The sequence below is a fragment of the Lytechinus pictus genome, chromosome 18 (assembly GCF_037042905.1).
Source record: "Lytechinus pictus isolate F3 Inbred chromosome 18, Lp3.0, whole genome shotgun sequence".
Taxonomy (NCBI): domain Eukaryota; kingdom Metazoa; phylum Echinodermata; class Echinoidea; order Temnopleuroida; family Toxopneustidae; genus Lytechinus; species Lytechinus pictus.
In genome coordinates, this window is record NC_087262.1 from 22,996,801 (window position 1) to 23,013,757 (window position 16,957).

At 36.1% G+C, this 16,957-nt stretch overlaps 1 protein-coding gene across 1 annotated transcript in view; it reads left to right on the top strand.

Moving 5' to 3' along the window:
- The window catches only part of LOC129282087 (uncharacterized), a 34,872-nt gene that overhangs the window by 240 nt on the left and 17,675 nt on the right, over positions 1-16,957 (top strand). Inside the window, exons 2-3 of the mRNA XM_064112803.1 lie at positions 8,688-9,278; positions 11,185-11,287. Of these exons, the coding sequence (XP_063968873.1) occupies positions 8,688-9,278; positions 11,185-11,287 (694 nt within the window). The remainder of the gene's footprint in view (positions 1-8,687; positions 9,279-11,184; positions 11,288-16,957) is intronic.

Sequence of the window (16,957 nt, forward strand, 5' to 3'; positions counted from 1 at the left end):
CCCCTGATCTTTCGGCAGGAATATTTTAGGAATCGCCTATGACTCTGGCGGGTCCTCGGATGGAAAACGACTCGGATATGCATATGGATGGCCGCGGTAATTGCGATTTGTCATATTCCATTTAGGAAGCCGTACAAAAATACAGTATGTTAAGTGTTTAGCAGAGAAGAATACAAGAGAGAGAGAGGGGTTGAATTTAGACCAAAGACAAAGTTAGGTTTCGGGGTTTTCGCCAGTGGCAGGGCCATTATTAGACCCCCCCCCTCCAAACAGACAGATTTTGGCTGTTATAGGTTGGATATTTGGAGTATTACTAGGGTAATAATTGTTATGACTGATGATGGTAATCTGAGGTAATGGTGGTCCAGAAACTAGAATTTAGGTCCTGTGTGGTGGTTGCGTGGTGATGATGATGATGATGATGATGATGATGATAATATGATGGTGATGATAATATGATGGTGATGATGATGATATGATGGTGATGATGATGATGAATATGATGATGATGATGATAATGATGATGTTGGTGATTAGTATGATGATGATGATGGTGTTGGTGATTAGTATGATGATGAATATGATGGCGATGGTGATGTTTGTGATGGTGATGGGGATGATGATCATAATGATCATGATGATGATTACGATTGTGATGATCATGATGATCATGATGATGTTAATGATGGTGTTGGTGATTAGTATGATTTGAATATGATGATGATGATGAATATGATGGTGATGATTGATGGTAATGGTGATGATGATCATAATGATCATGATGATTACGATTGTAATGATCATGATGATCATGATAATGATGATAAAGATGATGATGATCAAAATTCAAAATCAAATTAAGCTTGAAAACTGGAAATGTAGATTATCAAGTTTCATAATTCCTAAATTTGTAAAAAGATGGGGGGGGGGTATGTTTGATTATAGTGTCAAGTGCATCACAGGATGTTATGACTATTTAGGCATCCCCAGAAAGATCCTAAGATTAGGCAAAATCACTTTGTATAAAGCAAATTTATCCTTCTTCTGGGGCCCGTTTCATAAAGGACTTGCAACTGTTGTAACTTTGCCATTATGGCAACTACCATGGTAACATGGCTCAACAGCCAATCAGGATCAAGGTTGCCATGGTAGTTGCCATAATGGCAAAGTTACAACAATTACAACTCTTTATGAAACTGACCCCAGATCAGCTCTTTGCTGCAGAGCCTTATGATCTTCTGACAGGAAACACTTAAAAAATTGTTGATTTTTTTTTAATAAATAATAATGATAATAATATAGGGTATTTATATTGCGCACATATCCACCTTGTTAGGTGCTCAAGGCGCTCCTATATTACCCGGCTAAGCTAGGCGTTCATAAACACAGAACACATAAAGAAAGTGATGAGGTAGTACATTGAATGAAAAGCATCTTTGCACAGTTATACACACTGTATCCGAAATTTACAAATGTGGACTGGAAAAGTGATAAAAGCTTTAGAAAGAGAGAAAATTAATAACAGTATACATAATGAGGGGATTTGTTTCACTTCCTTTTTATGAATTTTATTTTAGACAAAAAATTCCTACCATTATGTCACTTTAATGATAATCATGCCTTGTAGTTTTTCTGTGGAGCTGATTCAGCTTTTAAGGTACAGATACAGTATGTCAGTGATTGCATATTTTCTTTATGAATTTTGCAATCCCATTTTATTTATTGATTTGAAGGCGGTCATGCAGGACTGCATCTTCTTCCAGTTAGAGGTCAACAAGTTCTGATTGCAGTTTGAGCGATCTTACCCAGAATATAATCAATATGGAATGAGTGTTGTTTTTACCGGACATGGTTGTGAGTGGATAGATAGAAAGATGGAGTGAGAAAGATAGAGAGACAGGATGGGGGGGGGGGGTGCAGGGGTCATGATTTAATTACCTAAATATCTCAGTTATTCTTCTTTAGTTTTGATGGAAAAGATTAAGAGTTGTGGTTCTTTATTTCCTTCATAGATGTGTACAGGCATAGATGCACTTTATTATTATCATTTACATTTTTTTTTCTATATTGAGGAGGCTCATGAGGGGGAGGGGGTAATTGTATGACATTTGGATTTATGTAGGAATGCACATTTACTTTTTATTATAGGCTTAGTACAAGATTAATTAAATTTCAAAGCTTAATTTAATTTCCATCAAGAAATTATTGTTAGGTTGACAATACAATTGAATAATATACCTATGTCAATCTACTCCCATTTTTTTCCATCTCACCAGCAGAGTTTTATTCTGTAATATTGTGAACCAGTGTGTACATATATTAAACAATAAATTCAAATTTGTCCACACAGATATTCTGTTTTATTCCACATGTTCAATATATTCTTTCATGCCTATGTTTTACTCAAAGGAAAATTTGACTCTCTGCATAATTAGGGCTGGCTGGAGTGGAGTCCATTTCACATGGTCATACTGAATGGCTAATCAAGTAATCGACCCCCTGGAATTTTAAATTATATTTCACTCCACCTAGAAAGTTATACTGAACCATGCAACTAAGCCAAGATAAAAATCCATTTAGAGGTCCTATTTTTAGACATAATGGATGTTGTTGCGTACTCAGTCGATCTTTCTTGACCCAGCCTTTTCTGAATGACCCAGGTCAATCATTTGACCAAGCTACGATTCCACTATCAATGCATGGACTCTGATATTAGTGGGCCAAACTCCTTGGACTATAATAATTCAGTTTTCATCAGGAAAGCTTTAAGAGCTGAATACTAAAAAGATGGAAATGTATTAATTTAGAAGAACTTCAGTGACCACCCTGATATCTGAATGATCATTTTAGTCACTCCAAATCAGTATTAAAAACTCAAAACACATTTCAATCCACTGCACCCTGCATTCAATCTAATTGTTCATTTTCTCTCTGTGTCTACTCCCTCACCTTTGCGTTTTAAGCAGCGTATATTTCAAACAAAAATGGCTCTCAATTCTACTCTCCTTCATAGAATAAAATTGTTTATTTTTTACACAAAGATAAGCTTTGCAAGGCATTGTAGGCTGATGCATTCAAACCTAATGCACAAAGCTTGGAGCTTATGTAAGTCTGTGGACTTGGACTAATGGAAACTCGGTCAAAACATATATTCTAACGATCCATCATCAGCTCTATAGGCTCTATAGTGATGTAGTCCCTCACCTCACATTGACCCTGCGATTTGGAGGAGTGCCCAAGTTTGTAATTGTAGAATTATTCCCACTCCACAAGACATCCATGAGAATAGCAAACAAGGCTTTGAATTTCACCATGTACATTGAAACCCTTTCCCTTGATGTTATGATTGAATCAAGAAAATAAGATGACACAGGGGAGCATTTCATGAAACAGGTAGTCAGTGATTTCCACAGAAAAGTTGTTATAAGCTACTGAAATCACTGAATCTGATTGGCTCCCTGCAAATTTCCTCATTGAAAATCACTGGCAAAATGCTTCTTGAAACCCTCCCTGGACTGAATTGAATGGAATTCTAGTACAAGATTGTATGTACATGTACTTGGACTTGAGAAGTAGGTTTTGCAGGTCATGCAATGAGAAATTGAATCTGTGTACGTCTAGACTGAAGATATGATGATGATTGTGAGGGGTTATTTATAGCAGAGGTGAGATCACTTTCCCCTTGCAGCATTAAAAACTAATTAGAGTCAAGTCACTCATACCTCCATGTGTTGATCTGTGCTCTCTGTACAATCTATCACCGCCTCCCGATTCTAGCTCCCTTCTGCTTAATAGTTCACTCAGTTCTCTACCTTCTCACAAGTTTCTTTTGCATTATTTCTGATGCATGTAGCAGTATGATATGGAATATGAGTAACATAAATTTAACAGCAGGAATGCACAACCAGGGGGTTCAAGGTTAGCATGCCCCCCCCCCAAAAAAAAAGGTACTTAGATTCAGGCCATTATTTTTTTATGTGGATAACCTAATGTGGACAGGTTACTTGATAACTTTTATTTTTAATACTTATTTTTTGTGTGTCAGATATTTGTTTGAGGAACATTATGACTATTTTTGGCAATGAAATCCATTTCTTACGAAGTGAACCCCCCTAAAAAAAACTTATTTTATGGTTGGAAATGTATTACCATTTTGATTGTGGTTACAATAATAAGATTAGGTTTTTATCTCAGTACCAAACTAATCATACTATTAAATATACGCATAGGGGTAGCAATTAATATATTGGTGTGAAGGCAGTTTCGCCCATGAAATGTTCAGAATCTTAACATACCCCCAAAGTTGAGCTTACTCAGAGGTTGTACCCTGTGGAAAATGTGATCTAGTAGGTCACCCCTGAAATGACAGAAATTCAACTGAAACGTAAGAAAATAACCCCCATCATGACTTTAAAAAAAAATGATGTCATTGTTATATTTTTCTAATTTTGCTGCTTAAATTATTAAAACTTATTACCAGGGTGAACTTCCCCTTAATTTTTTCTTACATGTTTTACATTTGGTATTATGCTGTATGAACACTAAATTTATCTTTGTGGCTATCGCCAGATAGTTTTTAAAACTTCCCTCTGAGGTATGAACCAAAAATCATACTACTTGCATATTACAAAAAATAATAACCTTAGAGATTTTGCAAAGTATGAACTCCACTGTAAGACCTTTTTCAAATATTATTTTTCACTTTCTTACAATCACACATCATGTGGATGTTTGTTTGATAAGGTTGAAAATAGTTTGTAGTGAGAAATGGCAAGAGAAAGTGTGGGATGTAGGAGAGAAGAGAAATACCTTGATTAAAGAAGTGAGATATTATTGAGGGCAGAAACTAAAAAAGATATGACTCAATTAGAAAGCTAGGTCAGAGAGAAAGGGGTAAAACTGAGAGAAAGGTTAAGAGAAAGAGATGGGAAGAAAGAGAAAGAGAGGGGGAGAGAGTAATAGAGGAGTGTTTAGAAATAGGATCAGGAGAGGGAGAACAAGAGAATGAAAGAGGAGGGAAGACCTCTCTTAAGAATAATGTAATCAAATTTGAAAAGATGAATAATCAGAGGGGCACTTTATTGTGATAGAATTTCTATTAAAAATTATCTTATTATCAAATTATCGTATCATAATAGATATGACAAGTTATTCTAGAAAAAAATAAGATATATGTACTAATTTTGACAAGAATCTTTTAGTGAGCCTCAATTTATTCAAATTTGAATAAACGATTTTTATTGCAGGGGGTGAGAGAGAGAGAGACAGAAAGGGGGGGGGGAGCAGCTGAGAATGGGTTGGGGAGAGTGAAATATAGAGATGAATATGGGAGAGTAAAGATAAGACAAAACAATACAGGAGCTTTCAAAAGGGATTTGAAGGAAAAAAATAAGACAGTGAGAACCAGTGAAATGAAATGCAATAAAAACATAGCCAAGGGTCATTTCAAGAGGTAGTCGACCTCTCAAAGTACTAGTAGGTTATTGAATATGGCTAATATAATGAGGCATATTAGCGCGCTAGGATTGAATTTCATATTGACATTGCCAGAAATCAAGGCACAGGTCAGCATTTGTTTTATTCCCACAGAAGAGAAATAGATATATTTTCTAGGGAATTGAAAACAAAGAATAGGAAAATATAACAGTTATCGCAATTCAAGTCATTATGCACTGTTAATTGTGTATATACTATATTTCTAAATAAAATACAAAGAAAATAGTGAGTGTGTGAAATCATCAGCCCCTCATTTTCATACTGCCAGAATTTTGCATATAGGCCTAAATGTTTTGTAGAATCAAGCCAAAAAAAGAAGAAAGAAATGTCATTATTTTATTATTCAACACCTGATTTTGATGACATTTCCATTATTTTTTAAATTCAAATCAGACAAATTAACCACAACATTTTCACTGAATGGCATTAAAATGAATCGTCAACCATTTTTTTAAATAAAAGAAAGTTATTTACAATTTTGCATTAATGGCTGCACTACTTATTTCACACCTGTTGCCTACATGTAGATAAAATCAGATATGTGCCACAATATGGATTGATTTGTTTTTCACAAATACTGAAAAATGTGTATTAAAATGTGTAAATACTGTCCTGGTATCCAAAGAATAGTGTGTGACCATGGACCTATGGTGTGACTAACTCATGATATGTACATGTACATTGCGTTTTAGAAAGATTTCAAATTGAAAAGCAAGGAAAGCTATATTTTCCCATTTTATTCATATATAATCACAATGCTTTTGATGTCAGTTTCAGTCAAATGCAAGTTATGAATAGCTTTACATTTCAGGTTAACCGTGCATAACCTACAAATTGTACATTGCTGTTGTTGTCGCTTCGGATGTCGTCAAACATTACGATCAAGAGCTTGATGATGGAAGGGGTGGATGTTTGCTCAAAAGAATCCGAATGACTTTGGGACAAGTGACTTCTTTTGATGGGATCTGACTGCGGTTTTGATGTAGTGTCATGAATGGGTGATTGTGGGTAGTTGGTTCAAGCGTGTCAATTCTCTTCTATTTGCACAATGAGTAATTTGTAATTGTAGCTAGTTTTAGGTGATACTAGTTTTTGGCCTGTTTATGAAAAGAGAAGAAAGAAGGTTGGGTTTTGGGGGAGATTTTATGCTGAATTTCTTACTAAAATAAAATGATGATAATACTTTCATACATGTATGTAGTGAAATAGTATTCTGTCTCATTGCCTTCTTTTTATCTTAATTGTTGCTGAAATAATGCTTTATACAGTTCATTTATCTGTTCTTTCTGAAATTTAATCAAGGCAAAGTTACATAAAAATAAATCTAAACAAAACAATATTTATATAGGTATATATATTGGGTTATGTATAGCAGTATAGCACATTTGATTTTTTTCTGCCAGATTTTTTTTGTATGCTTTTGATTAACTTTCATGGACACACACACAAGTTTGAAAACATTAGGTTTATTGACTTGCAAATTAATTGAAATCACTTTGAAAACTATAACCTATGTATTTATTTTGTTTATAATTTTTCTTAAATTCACTTACATACTCTTTATTCAAAAGTTTCGAAATAGGATGATAAGATTGATCGAAAAATGTTCTGCAGTAAATCATCAAAATATGACAGCACATGAAGGAATTTCATTCTGTTTTTTTTTTGGGGGGGTAGGGGAGGGGGATGGTAACTGCTCATATTGCCCTTTTACCTAATTTGCCATTTTGCAGTGATAGCACTCCACATTACTCTACCATCGATGAGAATCTCATCTCTCAGCTCTTTTTCATTGCGATGGATGTAATTGCATTTTAACAGAAGCTGTAGAACTCTGAATCAATATTAGTCCGATCATCTCACTCCCGGTTTTGAGATGAGGAATATCCCCCTATCATAATAGACCTTGCAGGGGTCCTGTAGGAGTGCCCTTGAACTTCACTCATTAGGTGGTTTCAAACCGCCTCGATCACAAGAATCCCCGTTAAATTACGAGAACTTTTTTAGGCTGAAAAATACCCATTAATTATTCCTGCATTCACACCGCCCTGAAACATACCCTTCGGGATAAGTTCCTGAAGTTACGAGCATGCGCAGTATGGTCTGATAAGCAGCAAGGCGCGAAATTCAAAATCACTAGCCCAGCAGCAACCCATGCACGGCGCCGCACCCAACGACACGCTGGGCTAAAAGTTCCCGTAATTTGCTTTCAGACCGCCAAAATACCCACGACCTTGGAAAAATCCCCGCGAAAGTTCTCGTAATTTCGCCAAGTACCTACTATTTATCGGGTATTTTCTTTCGGGGATATTACGCGTAGTTTGCTTTCAGACCGCCAAAATACCTGGTATTTTCTGATCGGGGTAAATTTCCCGATCAGAGAATACCTGGAACTGGCGAACTTCGAGGCGGTCTGAAACCACCTATTGCCAGAAGCCTTGGACGATAGACTCTGTTGCAGACTTGTGTGCTTCCTGGCCCATCTGTATAATGTCATGGCTCCATTAGAGAAGAAAAATGTTTAACAGATTTCATGTATGATTTGTGATTTTGCTAATGCTATTTCTTCACCCCCTCTTCATTCTTCTCCTCCTGCATCTTTACTCTTTTTCATCATTTTTTTTTTTGTTCTTTATATTATTCTTCCTCCTTCTTCATCTTCTTCTTCTCCTCCTCCTCCTGCTCCTTCTTCTTCTTCTTCTTCTTCTTCTTCTTCTTCTTCTTCTTCTTCTTCTTCCTCTTCTTCTCCTTCTTCATCTTCTTCTTCTCTTCCTTATTGTAATCTTCTGTAATCTTCAAAGGACTCTGCAGCCTCTCTTAAAAATAACATGCCTGTTTATTGAAGAATAGGGAGGGATAGTTTCAAGCTGATGTAAAATGACACCAGGGACTTCTAAATAAGTGCGACTTCCAAATAGTTGTATAATTTATTTTTTTCAATAAGCATGATTTTCAATTTTATTATCATACAAATGAGTTGAAATTAAATTTCTACAAGCCAGAGTGATAATAATGAAAAGTATAAAAAAAAAACAGGGAAAGCAGAAATTGAAAGAATAATTAAAAAGTGTATGTATGTCTATCATCAAAGAAATTGCTGAGATTCATGTACAGTTATTGTGCATACTTATTGAGCTTCAACAAACCTATCTTTATGGTTATTTATTTTATATGCTGGTTTATCTTTTCAGTGTATGCCTGTGAGGGAATACCTTTCTCTAATTGTCGAAGAGTTCTTCCCTACAATGCAACAACCTATCCAAACTACCTGGATCACCTATCAGCCACTCAATCTGTAGCTATATACTCAAGCAACCTTGAAATATACCAGGTTCTGGGATGCCACAAGCTCCTGTTTTTCTTTGTATGTAGTCTGGTGGCTCCCAAGTGTGATGCCACAGGATTGAAGATACCGCCATGTCAGGAATTATGTTACATGGTCCGTGGCGGGTGCATGGGTCATCCAGAAGTAAGATGTTCTGAGTTTCCCCTGATGTCGGAGAACCCAAACTGCATCAGTGACATCATGGCGGAGCTAGTAACATCACCTCCGCCTCCCATAATCACTACCACTGTCACAGAGCCACGGACAAGCAGGACAACAACAGGACCACACCAAGGACCTACAAGTTCTGGTCCTACGGAAGCCTCAGGTTCTCCTCCCACAACCGTGACTATGACTAGTAATCCTAAGATGATATCACCATCGTCAGAGACTTCGGAAAATACTGTGACATACAGAACTCAAGGAGTTGATATTGAGGTCAATGATGAAACACTAGGTAAAACAAAATTCTGTGCATATTTTTGTCTCGCCTGTATAATAGAGCGAGACTATAGGCGCCGCTTTTCCGACGGCGGCAACGGCGGTATCGTCAACATCAAATCTTAACCTAAGATTAAGTTTTTGAAATGACATCATAACTTACAAAATATATGGACCTAGTTCATGAAACTTGGACATAAGGATAAACAAGTATAACTTAACATCCTGCGTTGGTTTCAGGTCACATATTTAGGTCAAAGGTCATTTAGGGTCAATGAACTTAGACCATGTTGGGGGAATCAATATCGAAATCTTAACCTAAGGTTAAGTTTTTGAATGTCATCATAACTTAGAAAGTATATGAAACTTACACATAATGGTAATGAAGTATTACTGAACATCCCATCAGAGTTTCAGGTCACATGACCAAAGTCATAGGTCATTTAGGGTCAATGAACTTTGAGCATGTTGGGGGTATTTGTTGAATTTCCATTGTAACTTTGAATGTTTATGGAGCTAGTTCATAAAACTGGGACATAAGAGTAATCATGTATCACTGAACATCCTGTGTGAGTTTCAGGTCACATGACGAAGGTCGAAGACCATTTAAGGTCAATGAACTTTGGCCATGTTGTGGGTAATTGTTGACTTGCCATCATAACTTTGAAAGTTTATGAATATACATGTAGTTAATTAAATGTGGACATAGGGGTAATCCAGTATCATTGCTCATCTTGCATAAAGTCGTAGGTCACTTGATCAAGAGTCAATGAGCGTAGTATTATATGAGTATATGAATGGTGTTTTTTTAAATAATTATTTTATAGTCATTTTCAAAGTCAACACTGCTGTTACATTGAATCATGTAGTGCAGGCGAGACTGCCAGAGGCGTACCACTTGTATTTTTTTAGTGACTGATCATTGAGTAATGGATTGATTGATTGATTAATTGGTTGTTTGGTTGGTTGGTTGGTTTGTTAATTGATTGATTCATTCGTTGATTGATTGATTCATTCATTAATTGAGTCATTCATTCATTTATTAATTCATGAATTCATCTGTTTGTTGGTTGATTGATTAATAAATTTGTTGTTTTGCTGGTTGATTGATTAATCAATTGATATGAATAATTGATCAATTGATTGATTGAATTATTGGTTGGCTAATTGATCGATTGATTTGTTGGTTGGTTGGTTGGTTGATTTATTGATTGATTGATTGATTGATCGCTTGCTCGCTCAATTGATTGGTTGATTAATAAGTTGATTGATCACTTGATTGATTGATTGATTTGTTGTTTGATTGATTAATTGATTGATTGTTGGTTGATTGATTAATTGATTGATTAACCATGAATACCTAGTAGCCCAGGCCCTAAAATACATGTCTTGAGTGGAATGATAGAAAGGTAACTGAATTCATTCCATATCCATATCATTTGCTATTTGTTGACCTCTTCATAGTTTGAATTTTTTCAGGTACTACTACTTGGAACATATTTTCAATTGAATGTTGCAAAGCCATGGGATATCTATTTTGCTCACATTTATAGTAGGGAGTTTAAGAACACAGTAAATATATTGAAAATGCCTGTCAAATGACAAAGAACAGCACTGTAGTTTCATCCTAAATTTCGGAGCTGAGGAAAAATTGCAAATATGTCCAGGAGGAAACGGCTGTTTGATTCACCAATTTTCATCAAGGATTTTTTTGTTTATCATTGTCATTAAGGGCATATGACAATACATTTTCTATGTTCAAGAATCTTTCATGCATTGTGGAGTAAAACTTCCTATACTAGAATTGAATGAGCTTTAAAGGAGTCAAAGCAGCAAAAATTTACAAATGGCTTTTACTTCCTTTAAAGTTTTTTTCTCCATCGGACATACATGTAACAAAAATCTTGTGTTACACTCCGCAGATGAAGGGAAATCTTATGAGGTACCTGCCGGTGTCATCCTGGGAGTTAGTATTGGAACTTTGGTTACCATGGTGATGCTCGTTACAATGTGTGTCTGTTGCAGGTGAGTAAAAGCTCAGGAGAATTTTATTCTCCTCTCCCCCTCTCTCTCCCCTCTCCCTTCTCTATCTTTCTCACATTCTCTCTTTCTCTCACTCTTTTCCTTTATCTCTCCCATTCTTTGTCTCACTTTTGCTTTCATCCAACATGTCTATCTTCTCTCTTTCTTCCATTTCACTTTCATTCTCTCTTTTAGTTCCAATCCATTTCTCCTACGAGTCCTACCTCTTCCCTCCCTCTCTTTCTCCCTTTAATCGGGGACAACCGTCTCCTCTCACTTCCTCTCTCCCTCTCTTTTGTTGGTACCTTTTTCTTTCTTTTTTCTGAAGCTTTTGTAAATGATAAAAAAAGTGTGCACTATATGTTTCATACTTTCTAACATTCTGAACTATAATGGCCATTAACTTTTTTTTTTACTGATCATGAATTTTAAAATTTTGAATTTAGTGTATCTAGCATGCTGTCTGGGATTGGGTTTTTGTCTCTATTAAGAGTTGCCCTGTTACAACTTAAAAAGAAACCCAATTTTCATATTTTGAGATGTGATTTGATATCAGGAAGCTTCATACAAAGATCATATCCTGAATTTTTCAGCCTGTTCCATCCTTGAAAAGCGGTTTCATCTCACAATTAGATAAATGCCCAGCTATCTTATTTTGATCATTTGATCTAGATACATTTTCATGTATAAACATCATCAAATTTATCCAATAAAACCTATTGTAATTTCATATCCTTAATAAATAGATATCAAATCTGTTTTTAGAGCATATATACATTTATGTAAGTTTAAGGAATATAAAAATGCACTGGAGTAGTTTTTGGAAGGGTTTAACAAAACTTAGAATAGGATTTTACTTGCAAGTTATATATTTAGTGCTAAATGCTTATTCTTGTCAAGGGTTAGTGTGCTCATTCAGTTTATATGGGCCTTAGGCTTATCAAGCTTTTGAGTCTGTTATCTTTGTTTATATTGTCCTTTGCTGTTTAAAGCATTACCTGTGCGGTACATCACTATGTGTTACATAGATGTGCCTTCAACTTGCTACTATTGCTAATCAATTGGACAAGATTTAATCAGTGTATACTATTTGAAATAAAGTAAATAATGCATAAGAAATAATTTTTTTTTTTATTACTGATGTGAAATTTGGACATTCCTCTGTTTGCCACATATTTTTTTGACTTCATATTTAAAGCTTAAAAAAAATGAAGTTTCGATAGCAATATTTTAGCTCTGAAACTACTTAGAAATAAAGATACATTTGCCAAATCACTTTTCTATTCAACAGATATTTGCTTTGAGGTAAAGAGATCTCTATGCGACTTTGCACATTGAGGACTTATTTCCTTGTCCATGTCACCAAGGATAAGGCTAAAGGATTTGACATATATTTGCCTCTCATTCACTAATTATTTATCTTGGTGACGAGGAAACAACTCCACATCATTGTCTTATAACTTACAATTCCTGTTATCATTTTTGTAGGCCTACCTAAACTGGAATTGGTGTTTATAATTTGTTGTACATATTCAGGTATAATTCTTCCTAAATTGATTCATTTCCTTTATACATAGATTTGAAGGTCTCTTTATTTACATTCTGTATTTTAAACACAATAGAAGTAAAGTGTTAGAATCAAGTAATTTGAGAAACAAGTTAAAAATCAAGTAATTTGAACTCTATAGACATGACAAACTGTTATATACATACCAGTAGAGTGGGTGGAGTTTTTTGTAGGGGGGGGGGTCAGAGTTTGAAAAAAATTGAGGGCAAAGTAAGGAATTAGCATGATCATGTCAATGAGCCTGTTCAGACCGGCAGAGATAGCGCGATCTAGCGCGCGCTAGATCGCGCTATCTCTGCGGTGTGGAAGGTACAACGTCGTTTCGGTCCGCCCAACAGCGAGCCACGGCGAGCCAAAACGGCGTGCCACTGGAGCACCTCTTGGGGGTGGTCCACGAGAGATAGCGCGGTCTAGCGCGCGCTAGATCACGCTATCTCTGCCGGTGTGAACCCGAGCTACGATAGCACGCCGGAAGTCATCTACACGCGGGGAATTTTATACTCATTCTATTTTGGTGCGATCTGAATCTGAATCGGTACAACTCAACACTCCTAATTTTATGGAGTAAAACGCGTCGGAACATCGTGAAAATAGAAATATAGTAAGTAATGCGTCATGGCAACAGGACCTCTCAAAAAAGGGGGTGCTACGATAGACCGCGCTATCTCACTGCGGTGTGAATCCGGCGAATGCCAATGGGCGGACCGTGGATCGCGCTACGATAGCGCGATCCACGGTCCGCCCACGGTCCCCCCTTGCGGTGTGAACAGCCTCAATGATCTTGTTTTATTACACATTTTGATAATCATTGACATGGACTGCATGAATTGTGAAATGAATGGGAAATTTTCACTCTTGCATAGCATCCATTTAGAGACTGAGCAATAGTAATGATGTTGATGGCTTGCCATAGTTAACCCATTGGTTCTGTATAAGCTACAATGTCTATGAAGGTTGACACTAAGTCAAATCCTTGTGAAGTTTCCTGAATAAGTAATTAGTGCTCATTGGTTTTTAGATGCTTTTAGACCAGAATTAGACTCATGATGATATAAAGTACGAATATTAAGGAGAGAACTTTTCTTCCTAGAAAAATGGATAACATTAGTATTCAGAGGGTCTGATAAGAAGTCTCTCATGTTAGCTTCAAGTAGGGCATGAGCTTTGCAGGATTCTGAGGAGCATTTCATGAAGACTTATTCAGTGATTTTTTTTCATTGAATAATATGCTCTCAGCCAATCAGATGCAAGGATTTCAGTAGCTTATAACAGTTGTCTGTGAACTACTTGTTTCATGAAATGCTACTCTAATGTAATTTTCCCAGGGTCTTGCTCTACAGGGAAACCTGAAGATTTCCAAAGATGGATTGAAGATGAACAGAACGAGGGGATGAGGAGGGGGCTGGGAGGGTAAAGAGATGGAAAATGAGATGGAATTACAGAGAATGGGTTAATGACTGAAGGCCTGTGAGGAAGTTGGTGATGAGGATAATGATAATAGGCCTACTTGTATTGTGCCTAAAGGTACTTTGTAAGAAGTAGGAGAAAAAGAAAGGGAAGGAGAGGAGAAGAGGAAGAGGGAGGAGGAGGAGGAAGAAAAAGAAAAAGGGAGAGATGAAGAAGAAAAAAAATTATAAAGAGGTGTAAGGGAAGAAGAAAAAAAGAGAAGAAGGAGGAATTAAGGAAGAGTAGGCCTAGTTAAGTAAAATATGATTTCTATCAGGACAAAACAGTGAATGCTAAGGTTTGATGCTGATTGAAAATAGGTAGGCCTATACACATCACAATTCATTAGAAAGGCAATTTATCATAACTCCAATGCTTACCCTCTACATTCAAAACAGTGTTTTTTGTTCAGAAATTCTCCCAAAATGAATATTAAATCTCAAACACTCGGACCCAGTGAGGTGAAATGTTTGAACTTGTTAACCAGAGCACGGCTAGTTTTCAAAATCATTGGTGAAATCTCACCCCCAATCGCTAACAGATTTCATTAGAATGGTCATGGGGAGGAATGCGAACGGATGCAAAGTGGATTGTTGAATGCATGATGATGGTCGTGTTTTAAGAGTGACCCTCCTACTCTTTTGAGTGTTACCCTTCTTCTGTTACAAGAAACGGTGATATCATGGATGCGAAGGAAAGCATAAGAGGATGAGGGCAGATGGCATCAAAACGGGATGTGTTCCGGGATAAGGAGATGTCGTCGTTATTCTTGGAGATAGACAACGTGGAGTTGAATGGGCGAAGATTGGCATAGATGCATGGGATGACTATTAAGTGTAGTCCCGGAGTGTAGTATCAATAGGAAAGAAGTTGAATGAAAAATAAATGATCTTCAAAAAATGAAGGGGGAATGAGAGGTTAATCAGAGAATTAACAATGCAAATTAGAATTACTATTGAACAGTACATACTTCAGATTGTATTTTGAAAAAAAAACCCTCAACAAATGATATGACTGAGAATCGTGCTAATGGGGAAAAAAATCGAGTAAAAAATAACATATAGAAAAAAATGTAGGCACAATGAGGAAATAAGCAGACATTTTAGGCCTAAGTTGTTAAAAAATTAATGGTCTGTTTGAAACGAGTCATTCTTAAGATTGTATTCTGTTGGAAAACATAAAGAAATGAAATTTTTGAGATTTGCACCAAGGGAATAGATGTTGAATGAAAAACAAATGAGAAAAAAAAATGTTGGTACCCAGAGGTAATGATTAGATATTTGAAAGTAGCTAACAAAGCAATGTTCCAAATGAAGTAATTCAGACGTGAGATTATTATTATGAAAAACATAAAGAACATCAAATCAGAAAATGGTATTTCTATGATTTTAAGGTTATGCATGTCTCTGTAAATAAAACCGCTTGGGGTAGGGTGGTAATCAGCTTCTGCAATAGAAATCCTTAAAGCTAATGAAAGTAGTTGCAGTAAAACACTGATTTCGTGAGAAAGTCTGTAGAACCAAGGTTAAGTATTACTATATCATCTTGGATCTAGATCTGGTACAGTAACATAAACTGAACTTTGTGATATCATAAAATCTAAGCTGAAAAACGATCACACTGAAGATCGCCAACACAGATAGGCACACGTGGGACAGTGTATATTATTATTGCTGGAATAAAGACCCGACGGAAGTGCCCGAATCCAAGCTTATTTTGCTTATTAATTTCTCAGCAATTACACAATTTCTTCCAGAATCCTTTGGCACATAATATTTATTCATACAAACAGGCACTTGGGTGGTTATTATATTGGATTCTGTAAAAAGTCATTTTGAGATTGTTACCACAACTGGCATTTATCTTTAAAGAATGTGACTTTGACTGTGTCATTCACCAGCATCTGTAAAGGTTTAGAATTTATATTTGTTGTATCAGTATGTGTCAAGGTTTGACCATGAGAAGGTTCAGTTCTAGGTCTGTCCCCCTGAGGATGTGTTAGAAGATGAAATAGGAACACTACTCTCAGTGAATTGTCCCTTGCTGTAATTGATCCCAGGAAGGTATAATTCCTATTTTTGAGGTTTTGGTTCTTGAAATAGATTATGAATCCTCTTTAAAAAAGTCATCTTGGTCGTAAATGAGATTCTCTCTCCGACTCTGTCTATGTATATCTGTTGTCTGTTTGACTCGATCTCACTCTCTATTGCTATCTCTTTCTGTCTCCCTCTCTCTCCGGATAAGTTTCTGTCTTCATCCATAATACTCTTTATGCTTAATCTTTACAGACTAAAAATTGATAGTATTTCCCAAAACTAGTAATTGGTAGGTTCATTGTTATCTGTCTCTTAAGATTTTTTATCCCTCTTTTTGTTGCTAACTATACCTATACCCCTACCTCTTACGCCCCCTCTCTATCTGTTTATATATTGATTGGTGTATACCTTAATGCATTTGTCTATTATTTACATTTTCCCCGGGGGGGCCACTTACATTGACAAGTGGATACCATGCGCGACCAAGAAAACACGTAAAAAGGATGTCTTTTTCAAGATAGGGCATGTTACGTACGTAACGTGATAAGGGTGTCAAAAACACAAAAATAATGAAAAAAGGGTATCTTTTTCGCTAGGAAAGCTACGTGTTTAGGGTCACATTTG